Source organism: Panthera leo, chromosome A1, assembly GCF_018350215.1.
Source record: "Panthera leo isolate Ple1 chromosome A1, P.leo_Ple1_pat1.1, whole genome shotgun sequence".
NCBI classification, from domain to species: Eukaryota; Metazoa; Chordata; class Mammalia; order Carnivora; family Felidae; genus Panthera; species Panthera leo.
Genome location: NC_056679.1, coordinates 208,068,380 through 208,083,837, shown reverse-complemented (window position 1 = coordinate 208,083,837; position 15,458 = coordinate 208,068,380). Strand labels below are relative to the sequence as shown.

At 43.6% G+C, this 15,458-nt stretch overlaps 1 protein-coding gene across 2 annotated transcripts in view; it reads left to right on the top strand.

The window, feature by feature from the left end:
• Nucleotides 1-15,458, top strand: part of EGFLAM (EGF like, fibronectin type III and laminin G domains) — a 475,662-nt gene that overhangs the window by 390,393 nt on the left and 69,811 nt on the right. For both annotated transcript variants that reach the window (XM_042951715.1, XM_042951706.1), the window contains one exon: nucleotides 1,656-1,822. In XM_042951715.1, coding sequence (XP_042807649.1) covers nucleotides 1,656-1,822 — 167 coding nt within the window. The remainder of the gene's footprint in view (nucleotides 1-1,655; nucleotides 1,823-15,458) is intronic.

The window sequence follows — 15,458 nt, the reverse complement described above, 5'->3', positions numbered from 1 at the left end:
AAATACAATGCAGGGGCGCCTGGGTGGCGCAGTCGGTTAAGCGTCCGACTTCAGCCAGGTCACGATCTCGCGGTCCGTGAGTTCGAGTCCCGCGTCAGGCTCTGGGCTGATGGCTCAGAGCCTGGAACCTGTTTCCGATTCTCTGTCTCCCTCTCTCTCTGCCCCTCCCCCGTTCATGCTCTGTCTCTCTCTGTCCCAAAAATAAATTAAAAACATTGAAAAAAAAAATTAAAAAAAAAAATACAATGCAAACCCTGGGTGAAATTTGAAGTTTTTTTTTCTTAAAAAAATGTTTTTAATGTTTATTTAATTTTGAGAGAGAGACAGGGTGCAACTGGGGAGGGGCAGAGAGAGAGGGAGATACAGAATCTGAAACAGGCTCCAGGCTCTGAGCTGTCAGCATAGAGCCCAACGCGGAACTCAAACTCATGAACTGCGAGATCATGACCTGAGCTGAAGTTGAACACTCAACTGACTGCACCACCCAGGCACCCCAGAAATTTGAAGTTTTCTAATTGTGGAATTAAAAAGGCAATAAGAAACAAATAAAATTAATTTTAATAACATACATTTTAATCCACTGAATCCAAAGTATTATCATCTCAACATATGATCGAGATATTTTACATTTCTTTTTTTTTGTCCTTTAAAACCCAATGTACATTTTACACTTGCGGCACATCTCAGTTCAGATTAACCATATTTCAAGTGCTGACTAGCCACATGGGCTAGTGCTATCGCATCAGAACACACAGGTTTAGAGGAGTAAGCAGTGACACAGGGTTATCTACTGGCTCTGTGATGTGGATAAGTCCGTTAAATAATGGCCAAAAAATGCTGAGTGTTTACCATGTGATGCCAGGCAGCATGCTGAGGATATAGCTCTCATTTAATCTTTATGATAGTCCTCTTAGATAAGTACTTTTATTATACCCATTGTACAGATGAGAAAATAGAGACTTAGAGAAGTTAAATAGCAGCTAGTAAGTAGTAGAGGCAGGATTTGAGCAGCTATGAGCAACCCCAGATTTGTACCCTTACCCTCTGCGTATTGCCTCCCAGGTGGGAGCTCTGAGGGCCCACATTCTCTAGAGGGTTCTTAGCAGAACCTGTGAGAAGTCAGCGAGTTGGCACAGTTGTACAATTTTGTTAAGAGGAAGAATGGCCACGAACACAATCTAAGTGGGTTTTCCCATGGTCGTTCATGCAGTTAGTCACCCTATAAAACTTAACATTTGTTTACTTTGTGAACAGATTGTGAATAGACAGAATCTGTGCTCTCCTGACCTCTGGGAATGGCGGCTGTTTGGGGAGGGTTTGTTTGTGAAACATCTGGAAGGCACAGTCCTGGAAAATGAACTCCTCTGTGGGGGTCTTTTCACCATGGTCAAGCTCATGCCGAGGAAAAGCAGATGATCTTGAAACAGGGTTTAAAACTGGCCCTAAAAATGATCTACTTGCTTTTATTGGCAGGGACTTAAAAATTGTGACCTATGATTTAAAATCAAGATGACTTTTAGATAGGAAATGTTAACTCATTTTTATAAGTATTGCTTCTAGAGTCCGAATGCTGAGTTTACATAGCCAGCCTCCCTTCCCTTTGCTCTTCCTGAATTACTGCTTCTTGTTTTGTTTTGTTTTTTTAATCAATAAAGACCAGATTTTGACAAGAGGTGGACCTTAATCCAAGAGCGGATCCAGATGGACTCCATGGTTATCAAGGGCCTTGATCCAGATACCAACTATCAGTTTGCCGTGAGGGCCATGAATCCCCACGGCCCCAGCCCTCGCAGCCAGCCCAGCGACACCATCAGGACCTTCCGTGAGTACCAGGGCCCGTCTGAAGGACAGACATAGCTGCGTTGCTGAGGTTGCCTTGCGAGGACCCATCTGACTGGGGTCTCTTAGTGCCCTGCAGGAGGACACCCTGGGATGAGGTTATCCCTAGCTTTTCCTGCTGTTTTCCCAGCACTTTGGAAGTTCGAGGCTCTCAACAGGGACAACAGGCTGTTTCTATGTACGGGAGGTCAGCGGAAAGTTTATTTTTACATATGATCCTTGGGGAGTTTGAGGTCAGTTTTCTTTCGCAATCACAGAACAAATCACATACCAAGATGATGCGCAGCCGTCCCCCAGCTCTGCCCTTTTCATCTTTTGAGAAAATGGGTTCATCTTAGGGTCAGAGGAGAAAAGATAATGCTCCCAGACTCTTCAGGATTTGTGTTCACCTGCATAACCGAGGACACTCAAGTAAAATCAGTCCCTCTGAATGATGGTCAGGGAGAATTAAAGTCATTGTCAGGTGGACGTGTAGCTGGGGCTCTAGCCAATGGCGGAAGTTCCTGTTTGTCATAGTGGCTCGCTGGAAGGCCGGGGAAAGCTTGGGCCACTGTCTGTCAAATCACCTGAGGACTTTGTGAAAAGTCAGATTCTGATTGTGGTCCAGGGTTTAAGATGTTCCTGCATGATTCAAGCAAGAGCCACACTTTGATTACTTATACCACCTGCCGAAGCTGGCTTAGGAATCCTTGTGTTTTGGAAATGAGGGGCACATTTATGTAAACTTAGAACACTGTGTAGTGGGGAGATCTCAGAATTGAAATGTTGGCACTTTTTGTTTGAAAGCTCTGTCATCTTTTCAGTTTTAACAATAAATTCCTCCAGGTTTCTGTGTCTGAAGATCTCTGCTACTCCTGGGTCCTCTTTACCCAGGAGAGGAGCTCTCAGAAAAGAAGCCTACCTAACACCATCAGTTGCCTTTCTATTGGCTAACACAGAGCCCTACTTATATTGTTAGTCGATCTGAATAAACGCCTTCCCTGTCCTCACACAACATCCACATGGCTGACTTCCAAGGCCATGGCTGTTTCCAGATTCACTACATTCCACAAGTCCTAGGAATTTTGGCTTATCTGAAAAAAACCCTTACCCTGACCTTGAATTTCAGGGCTCCTTCCTTCAGATTGAATTGTTGGGGGCTATTGGGCTATGGTGAGGCCACCCCACATAACCCCTATATACCCACACACCCAAATACACACACATACACACACCCCCCCACACACACATATACATACACAGGCCTATGATACACACATGCACACACACACACACACACACACACACACACACACACACAGAGTAACTATGATCGCTCAACAGTTGTTTCATTGTTCTTCTTCAGAATTTAGAAGCTAACACTCCCCAGTCATATGACAAGCAAGGAACCTCCTTCTTTCTAGAAGAAATGTTAACAATTCTATTTCAAATAGACAGAGGGTCTCCTTCCACTCTTGCTGCATGAGATCCATGCTACAATCTTTAGTTAAGCTGTGTGGTGCATGGCAAGAACTGGGGCAGCCGTGGCTGGGGCAGGCCCCGGGATCTGACTATTGTGAAATACGCAGTTCGTCTTTTTGTTTTATAGACTGAGCAGGTGCGCTGTGTGGTTGTACCCCGCCCCCACTCGCTTCCTCAACGCCCAGCTCCTCTGTTCCTGTTTCCTGAGCCAACCCATGCTCACTTCTTTCCCTCCAGGCCTGCTAGTCTCCTTCTCCACAGAGACTGGGAAATAAAGGCCAAGATGTAGCCACTTGTGCTGGTCCTGGCCGTGGGAATCACCAGAGAGGACAGAAGTTGGGGCATCTTGTAAACTTTGTTTTTTTTTTAAACTGCAACACTGATCTGGTCTTGCAGTTTCTGATAATTACTTCCCCATTTGTGAATTAAGCGGGATAAGGTGTGTGAAATTGCCTCAGAGACACGTGACATTTGGTTACACTTGGTCCCCAGTGTGAAGTAAGACCGTATCATGGTAAAGTAATTGCGTGTAGGGGAGAAGGCTGGTTCAGTGAAAACTCTCAATTTTGAAATATTCTTAAATAAATAAAATTTAACTCTTTCTTACATATATATAGTTATTCAACTCAGGAAAATAGCAATAGAATTGATTGGATGGTTGGTTTCATGAACATAAGAATGTGCCGTGTTTGGTATTTCAGTTGGGAGTTGTTTTCTCACGTTTGCTTCAAATATTTTTAGGAAACCCTGTGTTCTGCCACATTCACACTTCTTACGTTGCTATTAGTTTAGATTATTAGTTTCCCAAGCCCATTTTTCCATATATGAAATTACCTAATCGCCAAGTAGCACTTATCTGAATTATAATAAATTCTCAATCTCAGATCTTCCGCTGCGAAAACCATGTCTGTGCCAGGCCCTACACGAGGCATGTTACCTAGGCAACTCCATGCCAGTTCTCACAGAAACCCTGGGACGGAGGAATGACATCCCTTTGAATAGGTTTTTAAAAATCGAGTCTTTGAAAGGTGACCGATTTTGCCAAGAATCCTATTTGTAAAGGCAGGATTTGAACTCAAGCTTAGCTGATGGCAAAATTACTTCCCTGAGCGAGATCCAGAAGGAAGGAGGTTCTTATCCTTCGAATGCAAAGTAGCACGAGAGTGGCAGGGTCAGCGTCAGTGGTTAGATAAAGAACGGTTAGATAAAGGAATAGTCCTGCTGGTATCTATGGACTAAGAAAGTTTGCCAGCACAGAACGAACCTATAGATTTTTTTTTTTCTTTTAAAAGTTGTGAGGTATACTGTACATTACAAAAACAGGAATAAAACATACACGCAGACCTGAAATTCAACTGGTCCTCATCGGCATTTACAGCCCGCAGCCTTCTGATTGGTTAGACGGGAGGCAAGCCAGTTGTTAAACGTTTTGAAGGCTGCCCTGAGGGGGTCTGTGAGATCTGTATTTGTGCCTGTTGGGTGTTCCCCAGTCCTCTTCGTTCCTCCTCCTCTTCTTTACCTCAAGGTCCATCCCATATGGATGTTCTCTTGGTGTCCTACCTTCTTTGCTTCCTGAATGGTGAACTACAGAACAGAATGCTCACGCTGACTACCAGAGTGCAGAGTGCCCAGTGGGGATCCTTAGATCCCACCCTGGACGCCACCACAGTCTGGGCCCCTCTGTTGCTTAATGGAGACCTACACATACCTCATTTCGTAAGGACGGCTAACACCTCAGCTCTACTGACAGAGCATTGGCTTCCCCTGAACCTATTAATGCCAGACCGTATTAGCAGCTTAACTGCTTAAGGGGACAATGGGTAGATCTCAGGTGCTAGTGTGTGTCCTTAATGAAAGCCAGGGCCCAGTATTTCCCTGACTTCCACCGGCATGAGGAAGAGCGAGGGTTTGATGGCTTCCCTGGAGTGTCGCCAGCCAGCTGTGCCCAGCTTCCACATCTTACCTCAGCTCCACCAAGTTACAAGTACAACGGGAAGAAAATACTGAGGTGTTTCAGCACCCAGGTCCTCTGACCAGAAACAGAATCATTTCAGTGACCTTGAGTAACAAGGTTACTACCCTATATTTATCTCCATCCTCTCACTGGTGACTTTCCATACGTATCAGGGCCTATACTGTTCCCCTTAGGAAATACAAAGACCAAGGTCACGGTCTGCCACTCCCTAAAGTTTATTTCTTCAAGAAAGAAATGCCAACATTATAATTTGCCTTATTGTTCCACGGCATTCTTTTTCTCCTGTGATTGATCTTATAAATTAGCCAGTCAGAAAAGGGGGGCTCTTCGGAACCTCGAGGACACAGGTACATACGTGTGGGCTTTGTGAACGTGCGTTTACCCCATCTGGTGGTCACTTACTTGCTGGGATCCAAGCTTAGCTTGGTTGAGAAGGATAGAAGGAGTCAAAGAGGGCACGAACTGGAAACAATAGACGTGGTAGAACAAAAAAGCCAATTTTATTTTTCTTTTTCCCAAAGACAAATGAAAAAATAACTCACATGTTTGACCAACTCTAGGGTTATATAAATTTCCCTGGGAATGGAACTTGGTCCTACCACCCTGAACCATTTAATTTCTCATGGTCTTTCTTCACTATTTAAGCAGAGAAAGAACCAATAAATTCTTCACTGAAGTAGAATTGGTATAGTCACAGCAGTCCCAACGGAAGGTGCTGTTTTGTTCCTCACCAAAGTCATTTTGCTCTTTCCTGCCTCAGGGCTTTTGCACCCCCTGTTTCCTCTGCCTGGGACTCTCTTTTCCAGATCTTTCCATGACCAGTGCCGGCACTCCTGTAGCTCGGATGTCACTTCCTCAGACAGGGTTCATTGACCTTCACACTCAGCTACCTCAGCCCCATTCCTGCTTTAATTTCTCCGGAGTGTTTCACTGCCTGAAACTATTTTATTATCTGTATCTCTCCTCCAGGATAAGCTTTCTTGCTCAGGGCTGTGTTCCCAGCACCCTGTACAAAGTCGGTGCTCAATAAATATTTATTGAGTACGTGAATGACTGAATGTGACTTAAGACAAGAGCCCATGGGATGAAATCAGTCCATGTGGTTCACAGGAAAAGTCCAACTCCAGAACTGCACAAAAAAAAGAAAAGAAGAGTAAAAGAGGGAGGGGGGAAGAAGGAGGGAAGAAAGAAAGCAGAACTTGGGGGTTTAAGTTTAAATTGAAGGCAATAAGGATGGAGAAGAGGCCTTTGAGAGAGATTCCAGTGATCCAAAGAGCCAGTTTTCTAAGAAGGGGATGAGGAAGGAAGAGACATTTTCTTTTCTTTTCTTTTTAAATGTCTATTTTTTTGAGAGAGAGACAGAGAGAGACAGAATGTGAGTAGGGGAGGGGGAGAGAGAGAGGGAGACACAGAACCTGAAGCAGGCTCCAGGCTCCAGAGCCCGACATGGGGCTTGAACTCATGAACTGTGAGATCATGACCTGAGCCGAAGTCAGATGCTTAACCGACTGAGCCACGCAGGCACCCCAGGGAGAGACATTTTCTAAGCAAGCCTGTGTTCACTCCTATGTTCTTCCTTGATCGTTAGAATAAGCTTTAACATTTCCATGCAAAATTCGCGTACATTTTTCCCTTCGTTCTAGTAAATCTAATTATGGTCTTAGATCTTCAGAGATTGCATAGGAAGATGTGAGAAGTTCAGTCTGGCTTTGGTTTTCACCAGACTCTTCCCCCACAGTCCATTGTCTTCAGCAGTTGGAAAAACACTCTCTTCTACTGAGCTGAGACAACACACCCTGGCCCAAATCAACAAAATTCCTACAGTAGACCTGATTTCATAATGTTCCCTCTATCCCCACCCCCCACCCCCACTTTTCTGCTCTCTACCTTCCTGCTTACTCAGGCATCGCAGCTGCTGTTGGTTGTGTATCTGTTTATACCTTTATCACGTGAATGTCCGGGAGTGAATCTGCTTTTGCTCAGTTTTGCTCTGAGATTTGGGCCCTTGTCTTTTTTTTTTTTTTTTTTTTTTAATGTTTATTTTTGACAGAGGGAGACAGAGTGCCAGCAGAGGAGGGGCAGAAAGAGAGGGAGACAGAGAATCTGAAGGAGTCTCCAGGCTCTGAGCTGTCAGCACAGAGCCAGACACGGGGCTCGAACTCATGGACTGTGAAATCACGACCTGAGCTGAAGTCAGACGCTTAACTGACTGAACCACCCAGGTGCCCTGGGTCCTTGTCGTTAATTGCCTGATTGTCTCCCCAGAGACCTGTTTAGCAAGCTAGGGTTCCTTGGTACATGTTGTCACATACCTAGACACAGAATAGATTTCCTTTATCCCCAGTCACTAGCAAGGGCTCCTATTTGGTAGCAATGCCTTGAATTAGGAAAGCGAGCGGGACAGAATGTAGTGGCATGCTCTAGGGATGGGTAAGAAACAGGAAGGGACTGGAAGCAGTTTCTCCCCAAATCTCCATGACATATGTACAGCTTACTGCCTGTTTTGGTCAGTTCCTATGAAAAGTCCTCACCAAGCCTTGGAAGTTCCTCACTGCCCCCAAATACTGTACCTTTAGATGGAGGAGAATCTGTCAGGCATGCCTGGGTCTGAGTAGAGAACCATTCTTTTATTACCTTGCTATGAGAACTCCAGAAAGTCACTTCATCTCTCTGGGCCTCAGTGTCCTCATCTTTAAAATGGGTATAATAATGTCTGAGGTAGGTAAAATTTTTTATTTTTCAAGGTTATTTTGAGGAAACACCTGTGAAACAGAGATTATGACATCTGCTCACTTTTTGAGACAAAGGGGATGTTGATATGTGTTTCCTCCATGCATAATTTCTGAAGGATGGTGTAACTGACCAGGTGATCGCTAACCTGTCAATTGATTTTCCTTTACGACTCTGTGCCCTGAGTTCTGCTCCTGGGACCTGAGGGCATTAGAATCTCGGAATTCAGAAACAAGGGGTCAGGGACAAAAACTGTCTTGACCGAAGTGGAAGAATAGAAGAGACTGCCAGAGTTAGGTCAAGTAGAATCATTAAGATGGGTTGGGTTGGTTGATTGGTTTTAAAAGGCTGCGGATTTAAAAGACATCCAATAATTAAAACTATAAGGAACATTGCATTTCTGGTTTAAGAGGAGTGTTTATAGGAACATGCAAGATACCTGGGTTTCTGTTTACTGATGTGCCCCCCCCCCCCCCCCACGGCAAAAATGGCTCCATCTTGAGCTTAGACATTTATTTCCTCAGTATAAAAACAGGCAGCTCGGGGCACCTGGATGGCTCAGTTGGTGAAGCATTCAACTCCCACTCAGGTTATGATCTCAAGGTTCCTGAGTTCAAGCCCCGCGTTGGGCTCTGTGCTGACAGCTCAGAGCCTGGAGCCTGCTTCAGATTCTGTCTCCCTCTCTCTCTCTGCCCCTCCCCGGCTTTCTCTCTCTCTCTCTCTCTCTCTTTCTCAAAAATAAGTAAACATTAAAAAAAATTCTTTTAAATAATGGCAAGCAATTGGACTAGATTTGGCCAGTGGGACATAAGCAGCTGACCTCTGTGGTATATTTCTGGGGTTCCCCCTCAAATTTTAAGGGATTGTCCTGAAAATTTGGGGAATTTTCCCTGTAGCAATTTTGTCAAACTTGGAAGGAATCATTTGGTGCATGCTGATGACATTGTCTCCTTGAGGCAAATCCCTGCAATTTAATGTTCACATGAAAAGTCTGAAACAAATAAGAGCCCCCCAAAAAGCCTGCAACCTCGGTGGCAGGTTTGTGCTGCTCTCCAGGGAGAAAGAGAAAGCTGTTCTGCTGGGCATTCCTCCCTGAGCTTGGGTTAGGCTTGTAAATTCGTGAGCTTCGTGGATTTGTAAATCTTTAGAATGTAAGACCGAAAAGGGAGCAGGAGAAAGAACAAATCATTGGTTTCCCCCATAGCCTAGATAAAAATGCATTTTAAGTGTGAGGTTTGTGCATAAACATAACTTCAGACATGATTGTACATTCAGGTGCCCTCCGCAGTAATCGCTCTATTGATTTGCTAATGCCTCGATGCATGTAAATCTGAGTAGCGCTCATTTGCACAGCTTTATTGGTTCTAAAGGGAATGATTCACTTTGCTGTTTAAATACCTGCTACCTATTAATTGTTCTTCTGAGGCCTTGGTACATCTTACATTACCATACATTTACTTATAATCACTATGCAGGTATTTTACCCCCTCTGCCTAGCTAAGGAAGAAAGACTAAAATAAAGGATAAGAAAATATAATTTTCCCAAGAAAAGGCACTTATGGTGCTCTAGTTTCTTTCTTTTTTCTTTTTTTTTTTTAACGTTTATTTATTATTGAGAGACAGAGAATGAGCATGGGAGGGGCACAGAGAGGGGGAGACACAGAATCCGAAGCAGGCTCTGGGTTCTGAGCTGGCAGCACAGAGCCCGATGTGGGGCTCAAACCCACATACTGTGAGATCATGACCTGGGCGGAAGTCAGATGCTTAACCCACTGAGCCACCCAGCGCCCCTCATGGTGCTCGGGTTTCAGCTGTAGCATGTGTTCATTGGCTCAGCTGCTATTTAGTGACCACACCCGAGCAACCATATGCTGTTTATGGTACTCTCGCCTCAATGAATTGTGAAACATTAATAGATTGAAGCCCGACGCGAGTGTTATTCCCTAGTTTTCCTTTTGTTTCCTTCTATTTCCTTATCACTCGCTTTGTTCTTTCTTGTATATTCATTATTTCATAGTTAATCTTTTCTATTCTGTCCTTGGGAACACTTCTTGCTTTGACACAGTTCTCCACTGGGATTGTCTCTTAGCATCTAAATCCCTGAATCACTCAGGTTCTTTGATGACAGAGTAGGACCACAGTAGTGGTTTAGCACAGAGAGGGGGCACCTGAAATCAGCTTGATGCAGTGACAGACGTGTGGGCGGTGACAGTGCATGCTGGCTGAGTCTGGCAGATCTCTTCTGATGATACAACCAAACGTGAAACAAATAATGTGCAAGTAAGAAACAACCACGGGAGAAAAGATGACTTCTCTAATGATCTTGGGTGTCACCAGGCTCTAGAAGGAAACGGGGGCACATACTGTTGCTTCATGTGAAATGAGTTTAGTGAGGGAATTTTTTTTGCAAAAGTTTGGGCAGATGTAAGGAAACCAAAAGGATGCAATTACCAGCATCTGGAGACAGACGGGGAGAGCCATCAGGCAAGAGCTGTGACCTTCAGACATGTATCCTGTGACAACCTAGTGGAAAGGAAGTTGGGGAACAAAGATGCTGACTCCTTTCCTCCCTCTGTCCACTTTCCTGCTGATGCTCCAGATGGTCAGATCCCAGCTGGAAGCCTCACAGGTCAGCCTCCCAGGGCCCAGGACAGAGGCGAGAGGAGAAGAGATACATGCTGGAAGACTGGGGGACAGAGGGAAGGAATCCACTGAAAAAAGTCATAGTATAATCTCGTATAATAAGAGATTGGTGCCTTTTACATGGATTCCAAAAATATGGACTGTGTTTTGGTCTTTCTCTTATTGATTGAGAACATGAACCTTACCTCATTCATCTTTGCCTTTTTAGCATTTTGCCTGGAACAAAGGAGGTAGTCAGGTCTCACAGCCAAACTTTTGTCCACTGCAAATTTATAAACTCAGAGTGGGCAAGGACAGTGTCCTCGTTTTCACCGGAGACAACTGCAGCTCAGAATGACTCAACAGTCTTCTCAAGGTCACTTGGTTGCAGATCCTGGATAAGAGCGCAGTTTGGTGACAACCTTGTTTTCCATTTGATTCCTAAAGTTTGTGGGATTTCTTTTTCCTAAAGAATCAGTGCCCCCAATTTATTTTACAATATACCCATTTACTCTTTCAAACAAATATTCAGTGCTCACGGCGGCCAGGCACTGTTTCAGATGCTGGAGATTGAGCAGGAAACAAAACAGACAAAAAGAATCCCTGACCTTGCAGAGCTTACATTCTAATCAAGGCAGACAGACAGTAAACAGATCAGTTAAAACATGTAGATAGTATGTCAGATGCGGGGATAAGGGCATGGTGAAATACAGAACAGAGAAGGGGATAGGCAGCATGAGAAAGCCTCCCGAGAAGGTGACATTTGAGTAAGAAGGCTGAGGTGAACTTTCTGGATATATGTACCTCGACCAATAGATCTATCTATCTATCTATCTAATCTAATCAGTCCATTCATCCACCTGGGGGAAGAATGCTCCAGCCACATTCAGAAGTCCCAATGCAGGAGCACCCTGGGGTGTTTAGGGAAGAACAAGGACGTTGTGTGGCTGGGTTGGGGGTATTTGGGGGAGGAGCCTAGAAAGAGATGAGGTAAGAAGGGGTAGGAAGTGATGGTAAAGGTTGACTAGGACCTTGGAGGCCATTGGAAGTCACTGGATTTTGCTTTTTCTGGGACAGAAATGGGAAGACTGGGAGTTCCCCTTTTAGTTAGGTTTCAATGAAGCCACTCTTACCAGTGTGTGAAAGGACCGAAGAGGGGCCAGAGTAAGTGAAGCGAGACCAGTCAAGACAACCGTTGCAATAATTCTGAAGCAGTAATAGCTCTTTTTGTTGTCTTTAAATAGAAAAAAGTAATCCATACTTATTATTATAAAAACATTGAAATAACATTAAATATGGGAAAAAATAAAAATGAAAATTATATCTAATCTCAGTATCCGGGCATAGCAACTATTAACATATTGGTATATAATCTTCCAGGGTTTTTTTTAAATCCAGTACTGAGATCTTCATACATAAAATTTTTCTGTGTAACAAAATGCTATACACATCTTTAAATATCAACAAATGTAGATCTACATCATTAAGTTTAATAACCATAGTGTATTCCATTGTAAAGCTCTACTACATTTATTTAATTCTTTATTGACGGACACTTAGATTGTTTCACTACAATATACAATATCCTGATTATGCTCTTACTTAACTTTCAGCTTGTCTACGTTTCTGTTTCCCCCTTTGGCTTTGCTGTAAAGCACAGTGGGTCAGGACTGTTATCCCTTCCTTATATTTGTTGATGGATTGACTCATGTTGCAGCCAATTGGTAATATGGATGACATTTGAAACCTCAGACTCTCACCTGCTTTTTCTGACTAATAGTGAATATTTTGATAGGTAATGTACATAGTAAAGCGCATTGTTCATACACACTTTTAAGACAAAACTATTTTTCAAAAGAAAAGAATCATTTGCCTTAAAGCTCAGGTCTTATATTGGAATTTTTGTTTCCAGCTCCTTAACTCCACTTGAATGGTGAGCTACAGATCTGCCAGAGATCATGGAACGGTAGTGTCTACCATATTTAAAACTGTAAATGTATGTCTGTTCTGGCCCAGTGGAATGTTGCTCCCTGGTCCTAGTCATGTGGTCATAAAGGAATTTCAAAGGCCACGCATCCAAAGGATCACAACCACTGGGGAATGACCAACGACTCCTAAGGAGGTAGTAGGAAGACTCACCCAGCAGATGGTGGTAGTTCACAAGTCATCCAGCAGATGGCGATAGTTCACAGACTTTCAGAGCTGGAAGAAGCCTTTAGAATCCGTTTGGTGTCACCCAGAGCGGTTGAGATGAGGGCGACACAGAGAAGTTCCCTTCTGTTGCCCAACGTGATTGACTTCTTCCATGGTTAACTAGTCCCAATCAAAATGGGAGAGGGCAAGTGATTTCAGATTTTAGTATCTGCCGTCAAAAGAAAAGTTTGCGAGCAGAAACTGAAGCAGGAATAGAGATCCGAGTCCTTAATAACATCCTGCTTATAATCGATGCTGAGTCCTCATGGTACCAAGAACTGATAGAATGAATTTCTAAAACAAAAGGGAATAAAGGGCTGTTAAATTCAGAATTAGAACGGCTAAAATTACAAAAGTGAGAGATAAGAAAAGCTATAAACAACTTGAAGTCAGACCTTTTTGGATTGTGGTTTTGTTTTTTGCTTCATACATCGCTACTGCTAATTTTCTGTGTGAATCTGGAAAATGTTTTGAGGATGCTGGAGGAAGTAAAGAATTTAGTTTCTGAATATTCTGAATATACAGTGCTTATTTCACTTATTTATACATTCTTTTGCCAATCCATTTTTTAAAGTATGCATTTAATGCCTATAATATACCAGGCAAATTCTGGATGTTGATGTCTAGCAGTCAACAAAGTAGATGATCCCTGCCCTCATTGAGCTTATATGTGGGAGAGTCAGTCTCAGAAAGTAAGTAGATAATAAAATAAATATTTATTATATGACATAAATAATATGTCTTTTTAAAAAATGTTTATTTAGTTTTGAAAAAGATAGTGTGAGAGCAGGGCAGGGGCAGAGAGAGAGGGAGACAGAGAATCCCAAGCAGGCTCTGCACTGTCAGCACAGAGCTGGATGTGGGGCTCAAATCCATGAATTGTGAGATCATGACCTGGGCTAACATCAAGAGTCAGACGCTCAACCAACTGAGCCACCCAGGTGCCCCAGTGATACGTCTTTAATGATGAGTGTTAAGAGGAAAAGAGAAAGAGTAAGAGGGCATAGAGGATAGTGGGAACTGCTATTTGGAATGAGCTATCAAAATAAAGATTTGAGCAGAGTCCTTCCATGGAGAGGGAGCAGTAAGTGCAAAGATCCTGGGGTGATGACAGCCTCAGGATACTCCAGGGATAGTAAGGAGGCTCGTGTGGCAGGGACATGATGAGTGAGAAGAATGATAGGAAGTGAGGTCAGAAAGGTAGCCAGAGGCCAGGGGTCAAACATTGTGGGTCCTGGTGAAGACTGGGTTTTATTCTAAGTTAGATGCCAAGCCCTTGAAGTGTTTTGAGCGGCAGAATGATGTGATCTGGCCTACATTTTAAACAGGATCATTGCGGCTATGGTGTGGAAATCAAAAGAAACAAAGGGAGACCAGCAAAGAGGCAATTCTGTAGCTTTAAGGAGAATATACATGAAAAGGAAAGGTAGAGAGCCAAACCAAATCATGGCATTTGGGAACTAGCAGGTAGGTTAAGGACCTAGCCAAACTTCCACAATTTTTTGGTAAGGAACTGAAAGTCATCAGATTAAGGGACTAATTCCAGGTCCCAGTTAGTGGCCATGAGTGTTAGGTTCATGGGACTTCTGGCAAATGCTCTTTTCATTTCCTACCCACGTCTCTGCTGCAAAGACCCCATTTGCATGCATGGTCAGGCCCTTCCACGTAAGAGCAGAGTCGCTTCTTAATTTCCTGTATCTCCTGCATACTTGTAGCTGCTTTTCAGAGCAAGGGGACCGTTGCTTCCGTGGTCCCAGTTTCTTGAGATACTTCTTTCGTTGCACGGCTCCACTTCTTTCAACCAGAAGTACTGGGATTCCTTCTCCTGCCTCGGGGCTTCCAAGAACGCCTCCTGACCCTGAACCCTTGCTGTGTCCTGCTGCACAGGACATTCTAGCTGCACTCATGCAAACCCTGTGGTTAGACTGAAGATGTTGTGTACAGTCAGAAGGTGGCATAGGGACCTGTTTGTGAACCCAATAAGAGGTTAAGAAGCTTTGGAGATCGGTATCCCCAGACGTTCTATTGTAGAAGAGTCCTGCAAGATCTTTGTGTCAGATCTGTCTAATGCATGTCTTAAAGGCGGCCTGAATGCTCAGCATTATTTCGGGGCACCATAGAGTAGTAGTCCTCAATGAGGGGTAATTTTGCCCCCTAGGGGGCAGGTGGCAAAGTCTGGAGGCATTTTCATCCGTTATAATGAGGGAAGGTGCTATCGGCGTCTTGTGGGTAGAAATGAGGGATTCTGCTAAGAATCCTACAATGCACAGGACAGGCCTCCACAACAAACAGTGATCCATCCCAAAACATCAGTAGTGCTAAGGTTGAGAAACCCTACTATAAGATAAAAATAAAATTAGAAAATCTAACCCTTGCTCAAAATAAAATGGCTATCAGACTGGAAAAATGAACCAGCATTCAAAAATATCAGCTAGAATGAAGGATTTCTCAAACTTTTTTGGACTGCAACCCACAGTAAGAATATGCCCTTGCACTACAGCCCAACGCACACAAACATATCTGTAAATGTTTGTGTGTGTGTGCGTGTGTGTGTGCAAATGTCTCACAGGACAATACTCACCCATGCTAAATGCAGGGGTTTATATTTTTATACCACTTGGTTCCATTTAAAAAAATG